Source organism: Aythya fuligula, chromosome 20 (genome assembly GCF_009819795.1).
Source record: "Aythya fuligula isolate bAytFul2 chromosome 20, bAytFul2.pri, whole genome shotgun sequence".
Classification (NCBI taxonomy): domain Eukaryota; kingdom Metazoa; phylum Chordata; class Aves; order Anseriformes; family Anatidae; genus Aythya; species Aythya fuligula.
Window position 1 is genome coordinate 7,331,745 of NC_045578.1, and position 25,267 is coordinate 7,357,011.

Sequence of the window (25,267 nt, forward strand, 5' to 3'; positions counted from 1 at the left end):
AATAGGAAATATATAAGTAGAAATACTTGTGTTGGACTAATCCTCTTTCCAATTTTTTATTTATCTTTTCCTAGATGAAGCTCTAAAAAAAAAAAAGGCTTTGTCATTTTATCTTTTTGTCCTTTTCTTTTGCTACCATTTTGTTTTTACCTTGTCTTCTTATGTAAATAAATTGAGTAGCTAAGCATTTATCCCAAGTGTGGATCAGTTTGGTTTTGATGTTCTGTCTAAACAAATGTCGTGCAAATTGTTTTTTCTGTTGGAATAGAATGAAAGCGGAGTATTTAGCAGTGGAAAAGGTTCAGACAGCAAACGAAATACTCTGCTTTTTGTCAAAGAGGCCTTAGTGGTGTAGTAAACTAGATTACTTTTTTCTTGGAATTCTTTTATCTTTGCTTTAAAAAAACTGGGAACTGTTGTAGGCCAGCTTGAAACTCCCCATAAGAGAGAGGCACAAGAGTCATCTACAGATGGATTATGAATATTAAATTTATTACAATAACAGTTTACAGTACAAGGCACATACTGATGACTTACACTCAGCTTGCAACACTTGTAACTTAACAGCCACATAAATTAATACAGATGCATCCATGTACAAGGTGGAGGGAATACCTGGTTCTGTACAGCTAAAGCTCCAGCCTAATTCTCTGCTTGAAAGGCAAATGCATTCCTAATTTACCAGTTTCAGTAAGTCCCTTTTCACCTTCCATTATAGAGGGTGGGATATACTAGTGTGGTAGATAAGCAGAAGGTGAGTTGAAGAATTTTGTTTGCCTCAGTTTGAATTGCAGTGCAGCCCGTTTGGTATCAAAACAACTATGTTTTGGACAAAAAGAGTGTTTTATGTATGGCTGCTTGTTGGGCTACCTGATAAATATTGGTTACTGCAAATGGTTTCAGGTGGATGTGTAAAAAGAAGAAAGGCAGATCAATGATAAATGAAATCAATTTCTCATTTTTTTCAACCACTCAGCTAAACAGAGATACTAAGAAAAATTAATTTATCATAAGAAGATTTTGAAAACCTCAAACCAGTATGCCATCTAAAACAAAATGAAGGGGAACTGAAGTACTTTGCAAAATCAGCTTTTTTAGAATGAAAACACAGATGTTTTTTATCTTTACATTATTCAGGAAAAGAAAAGCCTTTTCAGTCTACTTCTTTAGGGTTTCCTTACCCGCCCAGGATTATCCTGGTGAAAAGAGAATAAAGATGTAACATCACTAGTGATCCTCTGGACTGCCTTCTTCTGAAAATATTTTTTTCCTGTGACTACATGTCTGCTTTGCTTTTTCTATCTCTCTTCAAATATTTTTAAAAGCTTTCATCTCTCATGGTACAGCTGTAGTCACAGTGCATTATTCTGTTTTTTTCAACTGACAAAATTCAAGCTGAGAGAACTTGCCCAGTTTTACGCTGTGACTGTAACAGGAATCTATATTAAGATCGGGGCTTTTTGGCTGAGTTTTAATTCACTAGAAAAAAACTGGCATTTCTTGGGCAGTTTCCCAGCATTCTGTGCTAAATCCACCCAGAGAATAAATGGCTGTTGTATGTTAGTGTCTTAATACAAACTAAAGATGCATTTTTTGCCTTTCCAAATGCTGTTATAAAGGAATAACATGTCAGTAGTATTGGACACTAAATGGCAGTGATTTCTGCAGTTCTTACCCTGCAAATTATTCCATTAGAAATAATGTTCCCAGTTTCAGTTTCTTTGCAATGGCTGAAAGAGAAACTTTGGCTTTGATGCAAATAATGTTCATATTTAATTCAACCATTTCTGCTATCCTGTCGCCTTTCGTAATAAAAGGTAGCAGAATGTCTGTTAAAAGAGACTTTTGCAAGCGGGCATACAAAAATGACTAAAAGTTGGAACTGTAAGAGTTTAAAATATTTATTTATTTATGAGCCTAGCATGGAACAGAGTATCAGTTCTGGCAAGAAATACATCTGTAAGATATATCTATTGAAAATTCCCATTTAGGAGGAAAGATACCTAGCATTAGTTGGACACCAGTCTAAAGAATGGAGAAGCTGGTTGGGGTTTTCTCCTTTATTTCCCACACTTGATACATAAGAGTACATCTTTCATTTTACATTGACATTTCGTATGTAATTTTTCAATGAATGAACTCAGAAAAGTTTATTAAAAAAAACAGTAATTTTTTGATTGACAACTTCAGATCTTAATGCATTTTTATTATTAAATGGATTCTCAACTTGTTTGTCTTTTCCTCACAATGAAGTCAGTTTTTGAAGTAGTTTTCAAATATTCTTGAGGAGTAAGCTTCAGAACTAGCTTGTATGAGTAACTATCCAGTAAGACAGATTTATTATGTTTTTCTGGTGGCAACGTGAGAACCTACTCCCTTTTTTAAAACGGTGCAGGAGACTTATGTTTGTAGTTTGGAAAGAACCTTCACTTAAGTTATTTCCTCATTGGAAGCTGGGCTTAAGACCTAAAGGTAAGTGAAGTCAGCAGCTGAGGTGTAGGAAGCATTCCTCCACGAGGTATCTGCACACCTAAGCAGCAAAACAACAGAAGCAAGGGAAATGGTTTCAAAAGGCAGTTGTACCCTCCCTGCTTTCCTCTACCCAGGTAAGTTCTTTGTACTGATGTAAACTTTCCAGTGGGTTTCTTAATGCCTGCTGCTCTGAATGTGTACGTAACATCGTTCCTTATAGCAGTATGTTGCCTAAGTAGACCATGAAATACAAAAGAGACTTATATGCTCTATTTTATTTTACTTTTCATAGACTGTTATAATCTATGTGGTAGAGTAAAAATACAATGTCTTTACATAAATGATGACTACTTAGGTTTATCTAAATTTCCACCTAACTGCAGCAAGACTGATGTCCTCCAGCTGACTTGGCGGCTGCAGCGACTCTAAAGGGCAGTTCCTGTTGGAAGGCGTATGTACATATCTAATAGGAAGAGATCAGTATGTGTATGGAAGTCAATTTGTGTATCAGTGCCTCAAAATTTGACACAAATAGTTCTGATCAGAACCTGTCCTGCTGAACTCTACTTAATGTCTTGTTAAAAAAATGATCTTTTCGTCTTTGGGATGAAAGCTAAATGTAATTCACATGGAGCTAGTAAATCCTCAGAGTAGGCTTGTGTAGTTTGTTAAACGTACTTTTGTCAGCCAGTCAAAAGGGTTGTTCTAAGCTTTAGTTCTTTTCTAGGAAGCAATAGAAAAAGCCACAGGCTCCAGCCAATTTTAGCTGTGGAATTGACTTAAAGAAAAGAAAAGCAGATCTTTGAGAGTCCACTTTTTGGCATCTGAACTCCAAATAATTCACTGTTGGTATATAGTTTCCTTGGGAATAAACATTAGGTCTGTCAGTGCAATGACTTCTGCGAATACCTAGCTTATTTATGAAAACATTAGAGTAAGTGCTAGCAACTTAAATACTTGTCAGGTAACCCATGATGTATTTTGCTTGATTGCGTCTCAAGGAAAGTGAAGCCTACGTTGCAAAAATGGATTTTGTAGAATGTATTAAACAAGAAACAATTAACAAACTTAAAATCTACGAAATGTGGGAAATGAAAAGGAGGATAACGTTACCAGATGTGTGTGCTAACTCGTGCGGAGTGCTACCTAGTGCTGCTTGGGATTGTTCCCTCTTATATCATGACTCCCCTACAGACCGAGGGTTTGCAGAATTTACTAATATATTTCAGTTTATAAAACCCTGTGTTACTTGAGTAATATATGGCTATCGGAAATACCTTTGTATTTTTCACTGTAGTTTAAGCAATTAGAACCTTAGAAGCGAATACAACATTGCCCAGTACGAACGATCACATTGAGGAAAATACAGGGGTACTGCCACACACGTGCGATTCTAAACCTAATCCCCCCCGCTGACACTCGTCCCACAGAGGCTTTGGCAATCACGCAGGCTTTCAGCCAGCCCCAGTGCCCACGCGTGGAGCAGTGGTATTCTCATGCACGCAGACGTCCTCGTGTTTCCAGAACGGATTGGTCCCAGTCGGTTCAGTCTGGTTGGAAGTGCTCGGCAGTTTTCATCGGATTGCTTGGATAAATGTGCTGGAGGCATCACATTTCCAAATGCCCATTGTCAGTGACAGAGCCCCCACTGAAAGCTCCTCCAGTTGTTATCTCAGCTGGAAACGTAATTCTTTGGGTGGGGAAGAGTACGGGGAAAGTTAGGTTTTCTGCTCCACCTCTCCCCCAGAAGACAGGTGAGCTTAAACTGCATTCATGCGGATGTCTCCAATAGGAATTTCTGTAGCTGTTTCCGGAGTGATGCTCTTCAGAATACGCTGTTGGAAAGAAATCAGTATTAGAAGCTGATTCATTTTATAGGTAATAAATAACACTAGCACCATTTGAAAAGGGATTTGTAATAAAAACGTGACTCTGGTTTGAGTTACACCTCATCAGCTACAAAACAAGGATGTTTCAGGGTTATGTTATCCTAGCATTATGAAATCGTAAAGGGCTACAGAAGTGCACAGCATTATTTACTAATTATTTGTAACAGATACAATTAAATCAGTTTGATAGCTGTCATGTTAATGCTTTAGGACTTTGATGTTTACGTGGGTACCCTGAGCTAGTTGAACATATTCTCTCTGAGCTGGTATTTACATGAACTTACGAGAAATCCCCAAAATGTAATCACAGACCATCAAGGATTTATGGTGGAGAAATCTTACTAAGTGTGGGAGAGCAAAAGAAACTTGTTCTTGTAAGCTCACCCAGGGGAACTGGTGTTCCACTGGCTCAGGCACACAGACAGCGCTGTGTCATGTGTGATTTCTAGGGAATGCCTCCAGTTCACCAGTGCTTAAAAAAAACTTGATTTAATTTTGGGTTGGAACTAGATGATCTTAGAGGTCTCTTCCAACCCTGGCCATTCTATGATTAATAAATTGATATGAATACATATCTCAACCCCCTCGGTGAGACCTGGGAGATTTGTAAATCCCTCAGAATGGACAAAAGACAATTAGCTGTCAGCAGGCTAGGAACAAAACAGCTGAGGGCATCAAATCCTAGAAAAAAATAGCGTATAATACTTATAGATATCACCTCCTTCCTAACAGTCAAATAGAAACAACAGAGCCTACTGGATACCTCCTTCAGTGTTCCTGGAGTGACGACCAGCCGATAAACCATGTAGATCGGGATGCAGATGACAGAAGAGGTTCCTATGCAATAACCCACCACTGTGGTCCAGTAGGGGTAATTATAATCAAAAAGCCGTAGCTCAGGAGGGTTGGACAGAAAGCTGCAAGTGACAAACTGAAAAAGAAACGAGAAAAGTATAAGCATGTATTTTGATAGCATGCACTGTTTCTTTAGGGAGCTCTCTGGCCCAGAATAGCAGTCAACTTAAGCCTAAATACTAGGATTTAAGAAGGATTAAATGTATATTGATCCTGAAAAAAAAAATCTCAGATGACATTAGTATCAATTAATAAAAAGCTTTTGGATATCCAAACTTTCCTTCAGGAAATTTAAAGGAGCTCAGGAGCTTTAGGATATAAGCCAACCAGCAACTACAATGACCTAGGTAAAAAGTGCCATATGGATTGCTTATTCCATAAATATGCGTGCTGGTGTTTCTTGCCTAAGAAGCATTAGGGAGAAAACTCAGGACGACACTAGTATATTTGAAGGAAAAGAAAAAGAGATTAGATGAACAAAACCAGATCAGTCGATACCAGTCTGTAGAATTTCATCTAGTTACCCTTGTATTGAGCCCTACAGCTTGGTTTCTGCTCAAAAATCCCATGGGAATGGCATCACGTGAATGTTAAGCCACCAGAAATGAAAACTGTGCTGTTTCCTTTAGCTACTTGCCTCGTATTTAACCATTATCAGTGTCAGTTCTGGTTTGCCTGAATTTAACCTCCAGCCCCTGTATTGTTTTCCTTATGCTGTTCTTTGTTGGGTTCAAGACCCTGCTCATGCTCTCTCAAATACCATTAAAGTACTTACATACAGTACTCACAGCAGCCTCCCATTTTCTCTGTGATAGGCTATACAGGTTCCAATTTTTTCTGTTACTTATGTTCTACAGCCTTAGCATATTTTCTGTGATATTCATCCGAGTAATTGTTGTTCTTCAGTAGCTTTTGCAAATGCTAATCCTAGTTTGGATATGGTATTCTGCTGTCACCTGTATGAATGCTGTTAGATGGCTTTCCTGTGTGTAGTTTGTGAATCCAAAGATCACAGCAGCCCTGACATGTACAGATAGCTTGGAATTGAGATCTGAAATTCCAGCTCTGAACATGGTTTTTATTTGCTCATTCAATTAAATTCTACAAATATTGCAAGTGTCTACTCTGAAACAAGAGGGAAGAGAAGTAATCCCTACTGTAGCGATTAAACAACTACGTGGGAACAGGAAAAAAGTAATCTAGGACCCATTTTAATTATTCCAACTTCATTGTTCCTGGTGCTCTGCCCTCTTCCCTGCTTAAGATAGTTGAAGAATGATGCATTAAGATACGCTTCCTAACAGTTCATAACTCTTTCATATCCTCTGTGGTCATTTCCTTATTCTATAATCTGAGTGTGCTTTTTATTTTTATGTATAATCAAAATAAATGAGTGGATTTTTAAAGTTAAACAAACATTACAACTTCCGCAGATACCAGTGTGCCTACACCCATTTTATTTTTGTCATTTTCATCAGTGAGAACCGTTCTTAATGGATTTAGGTCCCTAAGGAGGGATTTAGGGAGTAAATGACTTTTGTGTGATTCCGGGATTGCCTGTCCTGAGAGAGGTTGTACTGCTTCAGGCTTCCTACAAAACGTGCCTGTTTTTCAGTGCTGCTCTTAGGTCTTCCTCGTCCCGTGTGTTCCCAGGAGGAAAAAAATTGGATAGCCAAGTCTTACTCAGAATTTGATTCATCATCTTCAGTGTGCACGTCCTTCATGACTGAGAACCTTCTTGTGAAACAACAAGTACTTTGTAGCTGAATACTACGTGAATAATATTTGGGAATGCCCTTGGAAGGATCTCTGACTTGGTTTTTCCAGATTATTATTAGAAGATAAGGATTCTGTCCTTAAAATTTCCATAGAAAACTAACATGCTGCCTTCTGGGCTTTCCTTAGTTTGGGTTAGTTTCCGCAGCGAGGACAAATAGCTCTGCCTAGTTACCACATCACCAAAGCTGTTTGCTTCTGTTTATTTTACTGTTTTGGGATCACAAAGAGGACAGTAGTGTAAAAATTATTTGTGGTGTAACACTTTTATTTACAGTCTTTTTTTTCTCTTTTTTTTTTCTGTGGGTAATAAAACCAAAATCTGTTAAACATGCATTGATCATTACAATAGTGTTTGGAATTCGTTCTGTAGGTCTTAAATCTAGTTCGGTGCTCATAAACTCCATCTTGACCTGCCCTGCTCCCACTAAGGCTGGTGACAATAAAAGACAGCACGAACTAATTTGGGATCAGGAAATGAACACTTGATGTTAAAATGTTATCGATAATCCTGCCAAGTCAAACATCGGGACAGTATTTCCAATTCTGAAATGTAGATTTAGAAAGGCTGCAATTAACTGCTGTAAATGTTATATGGAGTACTCTAAGTGTCCATCAGCAGTTACTGGGACAGTGTATTTACCTACCTTGGTTTTGCTCCGCAGACAGTATGTTTCCTCATCATTTTTATTTGCTGAGGCAAATATAAAACAACAAAACAAAGTAATATTTGTTCATGAGGGGGATGGAGAAGAATTATTCATAACCCAGTCTTGTTTACACAGCTCATCTCCAAAAATCCTTAAAATTGTGGTTTAGTAGCAAGACCTTGCAGCGTTGTATCAGGTTTTTCACTAGTTGGGCATCTTTGATTTAGCAAGAATTGTTTCTAAAGAACTTCACAAGCAAATCCTGTCAACTTCTAGAAGTCTAAGGAGCTGCATTGTACAATGATTATTTTCTTGTGCTGGATCCAAAAAAAAAACAGTGTAAAGAAAACTCACCAAAAGGAAGATGGGGCTAATTGCTACCCAGCAAATTCGCCAGTACCAGCCTGGGGCAAAGCCAAGCATTTCCTTCACATCGTTGCAAAACTGCGTGATGCCTGTGGAGACAAGCAGGAGGAGTTGTGGCAGAAGAAACACATTTTTCCAAGTAGACGCATGCACAGCAAATCAATTCAGAACCCATCTTGAAATACTGTTTTGTTCCTGTAAGTCCTAACTACATTAAATCCTTAATTATTCGAGTGGTATCTCTTACTGTTTTTAGATGTCAGGATGCATCTGTCAGAGAACAATCAGTAACAATTCTCACAGATTTGGTAACTAGAGAGTTTTTGGGAGGAAAAAAAGGCAAACTTTTCCCTGAGATGACAGTGATCTTGTCTGCAGACACAGGAAATGCCACTCCTCACGTGCTCAGGAGTGCTCGCCAGCATCGTTTTGCCCCACGGCAGCGGACGTACCGTAGAACCAGGCCACAGCAACTGCTTCCAGGAACACCACTGTCAGGACAGCGGGGCCGGTGGCATACTCTTCAAACAGCTTCACCACATATGCACCTCCCTGTGAAGGAGATCACATTAGCAGTGAACCAGAGATCCAGTGACGGAAGTCCTGGAACAATATTTTTTTTTTATTATTGCCTTCATCTGGACCCAAATATTTGCAGATGTGTAAGTTCTGCTGCGCTGTGACCTGTGAAAACCCTGGCTGTGCTGCTGATCTGTTCTGGCTCCGCGTGAACATCCTCCCCCAGTGCCGTGCAGAAGAGCTAAAAAGCTAAAAATCTGCTGGCTGTTCTACTTGGATTTTAATGCAAAAATGAGGTTTATTGGGGTGTGAGGGAGTGGCTTTTTGCATGCCCTCTGTGTCTTCTTCTTCCAACCTGAGTCATAGTTACAGAACAGGAAACATGTAGTGTGTTGCTTTGCTTTCCTTCCATTTGGGGTGCCTAGAATCAGATGAAGGAGGAGGACATTGCGTCCCAGAGAGGAACTACGCCTGCCTTTACTGTAAAATGCTTTAAACGAGAAGAGAGTTGTTAATGAGCAAGGGGAGTGAAGTGTGACAGGAAAGGCGAGTATTTTTTCCGTGTCCTTATGATCATTGCATTCATAATTCAAAATTTAGCTTATTGGGAAAATGAAATCCCACAAGAAATGAAGGGGCAATTAAGGTGTGACTGATGATGCTTTCCAGCTTGATTTGATGAGGAAGATCTGGGACATTCATTGGCAGAAATTCCTGGAGAGCAGTTCAGCAATAGTTACAGCAATCTCTAGCAGATACTTTTTAAATCATTTTTTAAAATGCAATATACTTTTCAAACACTGGGTAAATGAAAGTAACAAGTCCCATCATTTTTAAACATGGAGGTTTGGACAGTGAGAAGTAAGCCACGTATGCAATGTGGGAACATCTCTGCTTGCTGATTTAGCAGTTGGGGCAGCAGCTGCGTCATTTGTGACTTGTGGCATGTTAGGGTTTTGCTGAATTGCAATGCGATTGTTTCACAGCACGTTTCCTAGTGGGAGATACTGTTTATGTTCATTACAAATACAGGTTTCTAATGCGTAAAGAAAACAGGCGAGAGATTTAATCTGACTTCCTCAATCTGTGTTAAAAAAAATACTCTCTCTCCAAGACGTCATCTGCAGAAAGTTGCCAGTAAGGAAAGCTGAGGAGCGGGTAAAATACTTACAAATGTCAGGGTTGCTAATGAGCCCAAAAAGCAAATAATGATCAGGCCGAGGACAAACAATTCCCTGCGTTTGCTCCAGACATGAGGGAATTCATCCAGTACTCCGGTAATCACTCCTTCTAGTCCCGCAAACTGAAACATCAATGAAAAACAGAGGACAGTTTTACCAGGAAAAGGAGTTTTAGATGATTGAAACACTTCTGTGTTTTCTTCTGCCTGTAGAGTTGGTTATAACTGCTGTTCAAACAGACTTTCTTCAGAATTTTTTAACTCTATAGGGCAGGGATTTAGTCATCAGTAAGAAGTGCCTATCACCCAGAGTAAGCACTGTAGCACTTATAAGCACTTATTACAAGTAATAAGCTACTGATAAGACTGCAGCCAAGACTGTGCACTCAGCCGAGTTCAGCATTCCTGGAAGGAGCTGATTCACAATCTCTAAAAACAGGCTTACATAGCAAATTGTTAGAACATCTTTTTTGCAGTGCTATTGAGAAGGCTTTCACTAGCTTCCACCTTTTAAAGCCAATTAGTGTGGAAAAAAGTAACAGAATTTACTAATTGATTTCTAAGTTTACGAGTACAGAAGAGAAGGAGGCTGCATTCAACCAGGAGTTTATGAATCCAGTGCTTCAGCTGTGTTCCCAGATCTCTTACTATTTATCACAGTGACTTTGACAAAGCATTTAATTTTATTTTTGCCTCAGTTTCTCCAACATCAAATTTGGAGGAAGAGCTGCTGTCTCACAGAAGGTGCGTGGAGGTGCCGGTCTTGCTTTAGAGCCCTTTGGTGTTTCTTCTGGTGTTTGCTGGGGTAAGGCCATCATACACCCAATGCCACTCATCCACCTCTCCAGATCTGCTCCCTGAGGTCTCGTCTACTCACCGTGCTGTCTAATCCCAGTGTGAGTAACATCAGGAAAAATATGATGGCAAAGAAAGTTGAAGCAGGCATGTTTGCAATGGCCTCGGCATAGGTAATGAAGAGCAGACTGGGACCTGGTGTAGGAATTAGAGGTAATTGTTAGCACGGTGCAACTAAATCTCTTAGAAGTTGGAGAGATCTGTACAAAAAGTTAGCCTACCAGTGTCTTTGGCAACTTCTGATACGTCTTCATTCCTCATCTCAGCCATGTAGCCCAGCACAGTGAAAATGACAAATCCAGACACAAAACTAGTCAAGCAGTTCACGGTACTGGTAACCAGAGCATCTCTGCAACAGAAGACCTAACTCATATCAGGGAATTGGCGTCTGATGGGAAGGGTAGGTTGCTACCAGATGGGGTGATCTGAACAGAGTCCTACAGAAACTAGGGGAATGCGATGCAAAGAACTAGCAGGGCATTTTGGCAAACAAGCAAACAACAACCGAGCTACTTCTCATTGCTTTTCCTAAGGAAGAACTTCAAGCAGGTTATAACATTAGGCTGGCACAGGATTAAATGCTGGATTTATGCTTACAGAAATACTGGAATTTTAAAAGGATTGGAGTTACTACAGAAATATTAAAGAATGGAGGAAGAATTTATTTAATGGTATAAATAACAGTTTTTAAGAAAACAAGGAAACAACTACAAATTGCCATCCAGCTCCAGATTTTAAAGTCGTATCCATACTGACTGACTAGAGTAATTGTAATCTGATGGTTTGTCAGTGGCCTGTGCCATTTTCTTTTGGCACATTTCTACACCTAAGCTTCCTTGCTCTACTTGATAGAGATTCTCTCTTTTGGGGTAGGCAAACAGAGAGAAAACTGTTTTAGATTGCAGAATCTTTGAATAAGGATTTTTGTTCTGTTACAGCACTGTCTGATTTATGTGTATACAGGTTTGGCAATGCAGTGTCTTTCACCATCACTGTGTTTCTTTTTCATTAATACAAGCAATTATATATATATATTGATTTTACATACAGAATAAGTTAGAACTCACTGGTAGCAGTTGTTATGGAACTTGTTGTAGCTGGCATAAGCCAATAGGACCCCAAAACCTGGACCAAGGGAGAAAAAAATCTGAGCTGCTGCATCCACCCAAACCTGAAAAATAGTCAAGTCAAGAAAAAATGACGTGAAACAGACTGAGTTTGGCAGATTCATAGTATCACTTAGCCATACAAAATGATGTTTTGCTACTCTGACTATATGCTAGTCCTGGCCTAACGAACATTTTGTTAAAAGAGTATGTTGGAATAAGAATTGTTTTTTAGATTTGAGACAGGTACTAACATCCACTATAGTTTTCGTGCCTTTGTTATGCTTGTGTTCATTGGTGATGTAATTAGGATTTATTTCAAGGAATTTACCATGGATAAAATGTTACTGTATTTCTTTATACACTTTTTAAAATACTAATTTCTAACAGTATCTTAGATTAATTCACAGTGATTTGCCTGTGATTAGATTAATGTAGCTTTTGCAGTCCATGATTTCATGGTGGGCTTGGCCCACCTTTCTTCCTCCAAGCTCCGGGTGCCATGGAACAGCCCGGTGTTTGGCTGTGCGTCCTCTGGGCTAAGCAGTAGATGATCACTGCCTGTATTTTTTTTTTGATGCATTAAAATACGTGTGACAGTGTGGGTGCAGTCCTAGTTCGAAGGACTCAGTACAGCTTTGTTGTAGCCATGACAGATGCAAGTGTGATGATCTTGTTATGAAAAGCCTGTTGTACTTGAAAAGTGGCCACAGCCTTAGCGAGTAGTGTTCCTAAAGTACCAATATCAGCTCTCTTTCTGGAGGTGAAAGCCCACATTCGTCTCTCCTCTTTTGATTGAAGCCCGGAGTTCATTACAACTCATTTCTAATACTCTTCCATCGCGTGAGGCCATCCCGTATCAGCCACAGACAGAACTCTGTCATCGTCCAGCACACACAGATTGCGATCTGCTGTCCTCACTTCAGATACATCCAATACAATATCAATGCCCTTTATTGCTTTTTCAGAAGATGTGGTCCGTTATTGGAGATGCTTCTTTATCAGAGACTGGTGTCTTTTCATTTCCTTTTCATTCAAAACTCTCCGTATCAGCTGGGCAGTGGCAGACTTGCAAACATTGGAATTTTTTATCTTTGTATTTGTAGTATTTATTGCTTTGGGGGTTTTCCCTCACCCTCCCCACTAGAGACTTTGATAAGCAGCGAAGTGAGCGCAGCCTTGAGCCTGATGGACTGCTTGTCATCCCCAGAGCTCAAAGCTAAATCAGATACTGGAAGGAGTTTTTGTGGTTAGCTCAGTACTGTCCTCATTCCTCCTTTCTTTTCAAACTTTGGGTGTGTATGCAGGCCTAACTGACCTCTTCCTTCTCCAGAGCACTCGCACATACCCACTGATCACTGAGTCGTGTGTTAGCTGGCAGTGGAGACTCTGCTTGGGCTTTTCTGCCAGAGACTGTCACCGGCTGGAGATCTTAAGTTTCAGCTCTGGTAACTACATTTAAATACAGGTAACTGGAGCCACTGCTGTGGGGGGAAAGTCTGCCTGAGTGTGCAGTGATCCCCTCACAGGAAGAAAACCTGCAGCTAATCCAGACGTTAGGGTTTAGTGAAATGAGTTTTCTCATTGTGACTGCCGTAGGTAAAGGAGTGTGTAGCAGGGATCAGTGGCTTCTTGCTCGATGCCAGGCTGCTCACCATTCCCTAATAGCTTGAGCTAAACTGACGGTGGACTGAAGTAGCTAAATAGAACCAGAAAACCTGTCTAATCTTAGAAACACAACAAAAAGCCATTATATAATTATGGAAAGAATGGCATGACTGTTTAAACAAGAGCATGAAGTCAGGCTTTTGAGTCCAAGCTAAGACGTGTGTGTAATTGTGCCCAATGCTGGGAGTAGACACTGAAGTTTATACATGCTGATATCCATGTTGAGTGGCTGAAAGTGAATCCCTGCCCTTCTATAATGCTTTTACCTCAGTGGCCAGGAGTTTCTGCCAGTCAGGTTTCAGGTAGTAGAGGACACCTCTCCAGGCACCGGGCAGAGTTGCACCTCTCACTAGCAGGATGAAGAGGATGATGTACGGGAAGGTGGCAGTCACCCACACCACCTGCGAGGGGAACACGAAGGTAGCATTTGCCATGGGTAGAAAATTAACAGATGATAAGAAGTTAAACAATCGATAACTCTTAGCATTTATAGCATCTTCATGTGAACTTCTCAAAAGTTCTGTGAATGGGCAGTTGGCACATGAACAGCCACGCTTTCTCTGGGCAGGGTTGCTCTTGTCCACAGAAGGGTGGCATAAGGTATTGTTGTGGTGTATTACTTGGGTGACAGTCGCAGTCACTGCGGTAAGAGCGTCCCGAATACACGAGGCCATAACCCTTGCCGTGAAGGCAGTCTGGGATAATTCTCTGCCGTGTTAATTGGCTCCTTTAGAACTGCTGCTAGGCTATACGGTACCAAGTGATTTGTCTTGCTTTTGCATTCACCTTGCCAGATGTTTTGACCCCTTTCCAGATGCTGAAGTATACAATGGTGAAGATTAACAATAAACAGAGGGTCAATTGCCAGCTAATGCCCCCCAGGTCATCCAGCCCATTGGACCTATGCACCTGTAGAACTTGGCGGCTGAAAGAGGAAAGAAAAACAGAGTGTAGATATTTTTGTAACAAATACTTATGGTCAGTATGCTTTGAGCAGTCCCATACTGTGATCTGAGCATTAAAAGTAGTCCTGAGGCCTTGATAAGGCCTTCAGAGTCATATCATTTGGGATTTTTTTAATTACAAGCTTGATATTTGTGGTACATCAGTGATGATAAATGATAAGCGTTGACAGCTGATAAAGGCCAGAAAATTGCGAACGTCTGATCTAAAATACAGAGCACCCTCCCACACACCCTAAGCATACATACCCCTACAAGTATTTGATTATTTGAATACTTTAGAAAAGAAGACTCTTGCTAAACACCCCTGCTCCCCCTCCAAAGAAAACCTTGCTACATGTTCCACCATTCTGTCTGATATCACTGTCCTCACTTACATGCACTTACGTATAAAATTCTTCTGCAGGAGAGATGGAGTACATGGTCCAGCTGACGTTGTCCTTGCTGAAGTAGTTTGTGCAGTTGCCCGTGTTCCAGGCATTTGTGCAGCTGGTCCACGGCAGCTCCGCCGTGAAGGAGGACACGAGGTAGTAAAAGGCCCACGCCATAATGGTGTTGTAGTAGGAGGCCACGTAAAGATCGATTATACAGATGGCAAAGCCAATTCCTAGTAAGGTAGGAAATAATTCCAGGAAGTGAGTGAGTTTTGGGCCGCGGAAAAGAAGGAATTGTTTATTCACATCAACTACAGTTAGCGATTGCCTAAGGCAGTTCTGCAGGAGGCACACATGCCCTGTCCTGTGTCTACCACACTGGAATTTCTTGTGGCTTTGGAAACACTCAGGCTCTGATTCCAAAAAAGCATTTGTAGTTAAGACAAAATACGCTTAAATAGTTTGTTTCATCTGCTCTTAAAATGTGGCATTTAGAAACTGCCATCTTGTACTCCCAGTGGGGAAAAAAAAAAGACCAAAGCACTAGCAAGAGTAACAAGCATGTAGAGTAGGTCTTTCTATTCTAAAAGACTGCAAACAGGGACTCATTTCCTTGTATCTTTGAAATAGAAGTAGTGGATCTTTCTTCTTTCTTGTTTTTAATTTTGGGTTCAGTAATATTATAATTACTTGAGTAACTAATTTTTTGCTTGTTTTGTTTGTTTTTTTTACAAGCTTAGGTCAGAGAAAATGGACTGGCCTCTCTGTAGTCAATCAGAGAGTTGCACATCACGTGTGTATGAGACACACATCTATGGATGTACATAAAGTCTTAGGAAAGCTTTCTTTGTAAAGCCAAAATCTTGTGTAGAACTAGCCTTTTGCTTTATGTGATTTTCAGATTTTTTCAGAAATGTTATCTTTATAGAAAAATCAGGTACTTGGAAAGTTCCTGATAATTTTCCATTTCCCTTCATTACCTTTGAAAATGGGACATATTTTTCTCCAGATTGAGATGCACCCATTCCTGTGGTACTGTCCTAACGCTAGTTCCATGTAGAAGAGAGGAATACCTCCAAAGATGGCCATGATTGTGTACGGAATGAGGAATGCTCCTGCAAGAAAGCAGTTAAGAAAGATGGTTACAGTTCTTCGTAGGACTTCTCCACCACCAGTCCCAACACTCCATAAACAGAGTTCTTTCTATCTCTCAGGGACAATCCATATTCCCTCCCTAGCCAGTGTGCCACGCTGAATTATCCTGGGATTTCTCAGCAGGGCAACTACCCAGCAGCATGAATGAGAAGCAGCACTCAGGCCAGGCTTCTCACATTTCTGTATAGGTGGCATTCACAAAGACCCTACTGCCTCTGCAATGGGTACAATTGTGGGATAGAGGCAAAAATGATTAACTTCAGTAGAATGCCTTTGTACGTCAGGGAGGCAAAAGTCTTTCCTGTCCTAGTTTTCCTTGATTGGATTTGTGTTTTGGGTGAAATGTCAGTGAGTCTGTCCTAGCGTTCCTGGTGAGTGTTTTGACACGTTGATTTATCTGACTGTAGACAGCCCTTGGGCAGGGCTTGAGCATCTTCTCCTGCAAGGTTGTTTTGCACCTAACCAGCTTTCAGTTTCTAGCTGTACTGATTATTTATATCTTATCCTATCACACTGCTTAGGTTTTTCAGTCTGCTTCAGAAGTATTTTTCCCTTACCCATTTGTCATGGATAGTATTAAAATGAGCCACTAAACTCACTCATTTCTAAGCAAGGAAGCTGGGTGTTAAAAACAACATACAGAACCGGTCACTGACCTCCTCCGTTTTGATAGCAGATGTAAGGAAATCTCCACACATTTCCCAGATCCACTGCATACCCGATGACAGAGAGCAGAAAGTCAATTTTTTTGCTCCAGGTCTCTCTGTCTTCCAGCTCCATCAGCTGCTGCTGGCCCTCGGCTCCGCAGGTGGTGGAGGTGGTGGTTGTGGTGGTGGTCGTGGCTGCGGGGGCAGTGCACTGGGCATCTTCCACCCCTCCCATCCCGTTGCAAGGACCAGAGCTCTGAACCCCTGAATAGCCATTTTTGATCGGAGCTGCCTCCTCCTTATCTCCCTGGCTGGGATGGACTTTGTTCCCATCCTCCACTAGCCGCAGGGCAGATTTAGGGTTCCTGATCAGAAGTCCGTTCTCTCTGCAGTCTTCTCCTTCATTGCAGCCTGAGACATCTTTCGTGGAAGCCAGCAGCTGAGTCTCATTGCTTGTTGCCTTTTTTTCCATTTTTCCAAGATTCGTCCTGCTCAGTTGCAGAGGGACAGCAGCACGGCCGCGTGGCTTCTTTTCCCACGCTTTTGTTTCCACTGTATTCCCAATGCTCCTACAACTCCCCCTCCATCTTTAAATCCATCAGACTGAAGGCACGAACACCATCTAAGAAATGAAAAATAGTTTAAAAAAAATCTGTTACTGGGCTTACTGACGCTGGTAGTTTCATGTTACCAGCGCTTGTAACACTTTCTGTGATTAAAATACTTTTGGAAATAATTCACCACCACAGCACGCAGTGTGATATTTAGCAGATAATCCCTTCAGGATGTACCAGGAAAACTCAACTGTGTACGGAGAAAGGAAAGAAGCAATCATCCTCTCCTACAGCTGCAGGTGGTGTACCTGGCTTATAAAAGACCCAGCAGACCTGTTATAGCCAGCAGATTTGCTGGATTTTATGCATTGTGGGGTAACTCACAGGTAGTCACAGTCCTGCTGTCTTCTGGTACCGCGTTGTCCCTCCGAGCACTGGTTTCACACCCCGGGAGGTTGTGGGACTCCCAGTTTGCAAACATCAGGGCGGAGCGTAGTATTTGGCTTGTGTTTGCCTTCTCATAATTTCATACTGTGATTTCTACCATTAATTTCTAGATTCATCCAGTATTAAGAGAGCAGAATTAATTAAACAAATACTTAGATAACAATGGATATACAAGTTAACGTTTTATGACCATATTTCTTTAGAAATCCCACTGTGTCTGCCACGTTTAGAAGCAGATCTGAAAGGCTTAAATGAAAGTTTAGAAAAGTATTTAAATGCCAGTGCTTTTGCATCAACTAACTTTTAACGTTCAGTCAGTTCTAATAACAAGGAAAAAGATCAGGAGTCTTCAGTTCGATTGTTTTGAGTCAGTAACAACTAGCATTGGGGTTTACTTTTAAACACTAAAACTTGTCCCCCATTTTGTTTAACTCCTCAGAGAAATAAAGGCATCTCTCACTCTCTTTGGCTCTGCTCATGCCATGGTTCCAGCCCTGGGAAGGGCACTTGGTGCTGCTCCTAAGGGACTGTGCTGCCAGCAAAAACCCTGCACTGAGTGACTCCCTGGCTTTACATGAGGAATTCAGGGGAAACGAGCCATTCAGAAATAGAATAAAGCAATTAATTTTTCCTGGAGAATATAAAAATAACAGCAAAAGGACTGATTCCTCGTGTCTCGTTCTGTTTTCTCCTCGTTTGTTAGGTAGTGTGAATGCCCAGCTGCCCTTACTCAATGAAACGTCGGAATAGGAGCAGATCCTTGGTGCTGCACTGACCTTGCTCTATGGCTAGGAAAGTGTCGAACAATCCGTGATACCCCCACATACTAAATTATGATAATTACAACTCATTTTCCCTTTTCAAAGCATTTTGTACCGCAATAGCTACCAGTGCAACATCCTGAGCGCAAGGATAAGCATTATTTCACTTCCAACTGCTGGAAAAGCTAGAGCAGCAAGGGTATATTATTGCTCATTGCTAGAGGTTGCTCATTGCCGGAGCTATTAAAACTCACATCTTTTGCCAGCGTTCAGTCTTGTAAAAAGACAGTTTGCTAAGCCTCCTCCTAAACAAGCAAGCAGAAGGAAAGTTATCGAGTTGCAGGGGATGTTCTTGAGCAAGAAGTTCCTCGAAGGTATTTTTGTAACTTCCAGAAGCCTCTCGTTTGTTCCTGCTTACTTTCTGTGCTCACCCTGATAATATTCTTCTCATCACACAGCAAGCAGTGCATATCAATGCATAATTCCTACAATTGCAGCACTTTGCTACTATTAGTTAATCATCCACAAAGACCGAAACATCTTCAGGGTTCCAGAGAAAAATACTATGGCAAAGAAGAGTAATTTCTGTTTTACCTGCAAGACTATAAAACCTGAGTGTCTTTGGAGTCCGAAACCTTCCACATGTCCCAAAAGAGCTTGTGCAGATGAAAACAGCTCTACTGCCACCGGTAGCAACATGAAAATCCTAGGAAAAGCCACGGCCAATCCTTCTCTCCATCGTGGATAGAGCATGTTAAGTGTAAGACTTAAGCGTAATATGGAAAAGTAACCTGAACCCTTCTGGACTTTATACCTCTTACTCATAAGTGGGAAAGCAGTAAAGGATGTTGATTTAACTTCATTATCTTGTGAGACTGAATTTTCCACACCTGAGAATTAAGCATTTAGTGTATTTATAAAACATTTTGCTTCCGCACATAGACACTTCTTGGCACATTCCTCCCAAGGAAAGATTGTTGAAGATATCGTTGGTTTCCTGGATCTGTGACAAGATCCTTACCCAAATCTAAGCTCCGTTTGCAGACCACAGGAAAGGAATATCACATCACTTTACATAAGTAGGTAGAATTTTCAGTAGTTTGAGCCTCAAATATGCATAAGACTTGTGAAATTTGAGGGGCTTTAGCTGGAATTTCAACTATTTCTTTCTGAAAGTGAATTAGAGCTCATCAGCTACCATGGGAAATCTCCGCAGTGAGACTCCAGAGCTATGCGGTCATGTTCACAGAAGGAGAGTTGGCACATGAAAACAGATCCATAAGATTTCATTATCCAGTTAAAAAAAAAAGAAATCAGGAGAATGTACCTTTTTTTTTTTTTTTTTTCTCTTGGTATAATTCAAGAAAAAAATGTCTGAAGGAATTGGAACTGCTACAAACAGTGGCAACAGTGGCCGAAATAGAGCTCTTGGAGTTGAGAAATACTGTAGGATTATTAGGGACAATCACCAGGAGAAAATCACGCTATTAGTGAAGGATTTTGCCCAGCCCAGCCTCCGCTTAATTACATGTGCCCATCTCTCTGCAGGACCCAGTGATACACGCCTTTAGCAAATGATGTAAGGAATGGCAATTTAGTACAGATTTTTGATCTGAGCTGTTGCAAAGGTTGCTCTTAGATAAATTCATCTTGGCTTCTTATCACCAACCTACTTAGTTAAAGATAAAAAGAAAAAAGGGGGAAAAAAAAAGAAAAAGGAAAGAAAGCTGTGCCTTTTTTGTTTTGTAAGTGTGACTTTGCTCTTTTTGGCTTTACCTTTTTTTTTTTTTTTTTTTTTTTTTTTTTTTGGTGTGACCTTGCTCTTTTGGAGACTCTTCATGCCTGAGTCTTTTCTCCCTCTGGTGCCTCTGGTGTCCTGTGGGCAGCTGTCCCCTGTGCTGCCAGCTGTGCTGCCCCCTCCTTGTGCCAGGAGAGCCAGGAGCGAGCCACAGCTCTGCCCTGGGCTCCCAACTCTGCCTCGCCTGTTGGGAGCACTGGGATGGAGAACCCAAGCCGTGTGCTTCTTGGGGCTTGTATTAAATACACGATAATTTTTGGTTACTCCTACACAGAGCTGAATTTCAGCCAGCTCTGTAGCTGTACAAACCCAACTCCTTTGCCTCTACCAGAGCAGTCCTAGAGGAGCATCCTTGGCCTGGGGTCCGGTTCCTTTCCGAGCAGGGAGCCTCAGAGTTGGTTTCTCATTGCCTTGTTTTATTTCTGGAGGCATGCAGTGACCTCTCGTGGCAATGTGGGAATCCCTTTCCTTTAATGCGCTGCCATGCGATAAATCTACAGCATAAATCTTCCCAGCACTTTAACACAAAATGATTTTCCTTTCCTCTGTATTTTTAAAGGAGAAAATTGAAATTTAAAGATTGATATGGGACTAAAACAATCAGGCTGAGGTGCAGCAAATACCAGATGCTCCAAGGGAGGCAAACCTTGGTGTCACCTGGTGAACACGTCGGTGGCAGGCAGCACCAGGCTTCTTCAGGCTGACTCTGCACCGCTGCAGAAATCGTTACTGGCCTCCCAGTGATCAAATACATTGTGATTTGCAAACGTATATTTGCATACATTTCACTTTGAACAAATTATTTTCCTTTTTAATGTGCTAATTATTTAAGGCAGGGCTTGCCGGAGTACCAGCCACCGCCTGGGTTGCAGCTGCGCTCCCATGGTGAAACTCCCCCTTTTGCCACCAGTGCCAGCGCTCCAGCTGCACTGTTTCTGGCCAGTTTCATGCTAGCACCTGCAAAAAATTAAACGGCTTGGAACCCTAGGACAAAACGTTAATCTATGCTGTTGGCAAACAGCGTTGAATGTTGAGATGATTTCTGCTAACTTGACCTACATCTCACTGCCATCACCCAGCACTGATGAGCATTGTGATCATGTAACTGCTGCAGTTACACCCTGCCATGAAGTCACAGGTCACACAGGCAGTTGCACACAGAAGGAAAGAGCCCAAGGAAACCTTTTGTCTAGAAAATCATACAAGTGGTTTGTGTGATGAGAGAGAAGTCAGGTATCCCTCCAGAAAAAGGCTGTCTTGTTTGTCACCGGCCCTACTCTGCCTTTTTGCGTGGGGAGGTTTGTGACTGGAATGGCAGAAACTGTAGAAAATTGATCCTTTGAAAAATTATAGAAATTGATCCTTTTCCTGTGCTCTTGGGGGTCAGGGAGTGCCTGTTCTGCTGCCTGTGTGGCGTGAAAGGGTATAGAGACTCCATATCGATCCTGATTTTCCACAGGCTGGGAGTAACCCTTTAATCAAAATTATTACAGGATAGCTTAAATGCTTCTGTAGTCTAGGGAGCTGCTAGAAAAGAAAAAAAAGTAAGGAAAAAAAATATATTGGCCATTTAAATCTTGAAACTAGACTGCACTACATAGCAACGAATTTTACCTGGATTGTCATTGATGAGTCACATTTAGAGTTCATAACTCAAAAAAATAATGACTTATGCTTTTGAATGCATTCACCTGTACTTATTTCATCAAAAATAAAGGAGTACCAAGATCATCCTTTTCTGTTAACTTGTTTCCATGAGGTGAGCTGATAGGAAGTGTGACAGATTGTGTTTTGGGTTTCAAAAACTGATCTTCATTAATACATAATAAGATGATGCATAGGTGTTATGTGCAAAGCAGACCTAAACCCACGTGTAAAGAACAACAACCGAGAAATGATCTCTTCAGGTGCTTCTTTTTTCTTTTTTTTTGCTTCCTTCTCTAGTCTGTTTTAAAAGAATCAAAACCGATTTGGGATAACGAATGATCAAAACACACTGAAATTAATGGGTCTGGTGAATTTTTTCCATACATCGCAGGTCTGATCCCAGTGATTTGAAATGGAACTGGTCTGTGCGCTTCTGCACATCACTCTAATGTGTATTTTAGAAGAAATTTACAGCATGGAGGTAGCAAACTGGCCCTGTATATGAATATTTGCACTCCTCCAAGGGCTGGCTCCCATTCCCATTAAAGGAAAGTAGAACTGTACTCGACCAGCAGTCCCCCTGAGACAATGACCCTTCTGGGGAATAAAAGGCTGCTTAGGCAGGAGCAGCCCAAGGAGTGAGCTCTCCAGTTAACTCGTGTGTGCCCAGATAAGGCTTTGTATAGGTAAGATGTGAAAATAGTTCTGGAAACTATCGTACTGGGGGAATATCAACTTGTACTGTGAGGCTTAGAGCATCAGCTGCCCATGTTTCGGGCTGAAATTCAAAAGTCAGCAGAAAAGGGAGATTTTACCTGGAGGAAAGCGTGGAGAAGAGAGGTGCGGTGTAGGAGTGGGAATGCTGCCAAGCTGAGGACAGTTATTTAAAGAGCAGAGAGGGGAGGAAAATGCATTTTATTGGCTTGAGAGCGTCCACATGGAGTGCAAGGAAACAGATAAGCTTGGAGGGAATGATATTCCTTTTGTAGTCTTCCTCGAATTATTTATATCGGCTTGGAGGAAGAGCTGTAAAACAGCAAATGTCACCAAAGGAACAGGGCACTGCTCCGTGATATAACTGCACAGGGGCGTTAATCTGCACAGTGCTTCAAGTAAAAGACCTGTTTGCACACTCAGAAGTCACAGACCGGCTGCACATACGTGCTGGCATACACACACTTAGCGTTGGAATGGTTTTGTGTGAAGAAAGCACAGAAACGGTCCCCAGATGATGTTTCACTGAAGGACACTTGCTCCTGGCTGTCTCCAAGACACAGCCCCTTTGTTCAGGCTCCCAGCTCTACCTAAGTACTTGGTGAAACACTTACCCCGTGGATGGCTCCCTTATGTTGTATCACTTCTCTAAGCCACGATTTGCCAGCCCAACAGAGCTGCAGGAACTCAGTTTTGGGAAAGAGTTAAAATGTGAGCATGAGATGGGACCCTGGGTTCAGAGCGAATGTTTCTTTCAGCTTCTAACGCTGTTTCTAATGAAACCTCAGCAGTTTATAGTTCCTTGGACAGAAACAGGAAAGAACCTAAATGCACTGCACATTTCCATGTGTGGGAATAGCTTAGGGTTTTTATTAAATTTCCAGTTTGGAGTCAGTTTTTGTTAATTTGTAGAATCATTTGAAATTCACTACCCTGTTCGGTTACCAAACAGTCCCACAGCGGTCTCTTGCCAAGTTCCTGAAGTACTCTCCAGGACAATTATGATCAATTCACTCATCAAAAGCACAGAAGATGACGCCTAGCTGCATGAGAGCCTTCCTGTTAAAATGCCTGACAGCCTGCAGCCCACATTTTAAAAATGTCACAAACCTCCAGAGCACCCAGAGGCATTAAATGCACTGTCCTTTCCTTCCCAGGCTCTCTTGACACAACAAAAAGTGACTATTTATATGTTCGGTTACATTGCATTCCTCACTTCAACTTCTGTCTGACTTGGACTGACCCAGCAAGCCAGTTTCAGCAGTAAACATGATTGACTGTACGTATATTTATGTACAGATTTACTACTTACAATAAACCTGTCCCATTGAGCTAGATAATTTACTGTGCTGGCACAGTTTACCTATTAAAATACAATTTAATTTGGTTAATAAAGTTTACCATTTTAAAGTAAATGTTTTGCAATGATTTTTTTTTTCTTCAGATTCTGGTGCTTTTCTTCATTTTCCATTATAGTTCATTTTAATTTTGGTAAACTTTATATAAACCCTGCTTTAATAATGCAATTATGCGGACTGCCAAGACTCTGATATTTCAGACTGTCACAACATGTTCAGCTACAGCCATTTGACTCCCAACATTCATAATTGCTGGACAAGTGCCTGAACGAGGCAGAGAAAGGCATATAACAGCTGAAAAGCAAACAAAAGCATAAAAAATATAAAGTAATAAAAAAAAAAGACAAAGGAAACTTTCACCAAAAATTAATACATCATTGTGTTGTTTTTGTTTCCCAAAGCTTTGTTAGATGTACTTTTTCCCCAGTGTTTTCGAAATCATTCTAAGACCTTAAAAGTTAAGTTAAAATGAAGCAATTAATACATTTATAGGATTGAAAGTGTCATCAGCATTTCAGGCTTTACAGCCAAAGTTGAAAGAGGCAAGGAGAAGTTAAGGAACCTCTGGTGTCTGCTTGCTTCGGAAGGCAGGTTCAGCCTTCCAGGAGTCCCTCTGAATTTCACAAAGTACTTTAGGCAGCTGCATGTGGAAAAAACAAAATCATAAAGTCTTTCATTACCTGTCTTTCGGCCGGGTTGGAAGTGCTTTCCCTGGAGTTATCCAAGCTGGAGGAACCTTCACCCACATTTACTGCAGCGGCTGGGGAACGCAGCCTGTGGGCAACTCAGCATCTTGGGGAGGTTTTTGTACACCAGTCCCCCTCACATGGTCTGATTTCCAGATAATCTGCTGCCAAAGAGCTCTTTAAGAATTTTTGCGTCACTTTAGTCAAATAAACTTTATGTTTCACCAGGGCTGCAGCTCAGTTTTTCTCCTAGAGGTGGGTGGCTACATTTGTGCCTTCCGATCGCTTCAAAAGAACAGGATCCAATGAAGGCAGAGGGAGAGTGAGGGAGGCTGTTCTGGTAAGGGCCAGCTTTGCTGCCTGTTATTACAGCTATAAATAACAGGACGGTGATGATGAAGGGGCTGACAAATGGGACTGAAGTTTTGAGGGAGTCAGTAAATTACAAGTTTGCAGGTGGCTCTGCAGATTGTGTACCAATAGGGATATTAGCACGGCAAAGGGGCTTGGAAAGAGTAATGTTATTTCTGAGCACTTACATTTTTTTTTAATGAAGAAATAATTGTAGTTTTGTTTTGAAACGTTAAGCACAAATTCTTTAAAAAGTGTTTTCCTACTTCAGTAAAATCAACAAGTACTTTCCTTTCTTCCTACTGCTCCCCAGCATATCTCACCTCTGCCACAAGCTTTTTCACCTGCTTCTTTCACCCAGGAGTTCTTCATTCCGAAACTTCACAATTTGTTTATAAAAAGCCACGAATAGCAGGTCAGTGAAATACTGCCGTACTTTAGGTGGCAGATTTGAAAAAGAAAGTAGAAAAACAGAAT

The 25,267-nt window shown here is 41.1% G+C and overlaps 1 protein-coding gene across 1 annotated transcript; it reads right to left on the reverse strand.

Moving 5' to 3' along the window:
• Positions 1 to 2,191: 2,191 nt before the first annotated feature.
• SLC6A4 (solute carrier family 6 member 4) lies at positions 2,192 to 24,770 on the reverse strand. The gene is made up of 14 exons (XM_032201094.1): positions 24,434 to 24,770; positions 16,484 to 17,096; positions 15,653 to 15,787; positions 14,686 to 14,905; positions 14,123 to 14,261; positions 13,603 to 13,737; positions 11,630 to 11,733; positions 10,784 to 10,911; positions 10,585 to 10,697; positions 9,699 to 9,830; positions 8,461 to 8,560; positions 7,997 to 8,097; positions 5,125 to 5,292; positions 2,192 to 4,307 (listed from the first exon to the last, which is right to left on the reverse strand). Exons 2-14 carry the CDS (start codon positions 16,944 to 16,946, stop codon positions 4,233 to 4,235), a joined length of 2,013 nt encoding a protein of 670 aa, XP_032056985.1. The 5' UTR covers positions 16,947 to 17,096; positions 24,434 to 24,770; the 3' UTR covers positions 2,192 to 4,232.
• Positions 24,771 to 25,267: the final 497 nt, after the last annotated feature.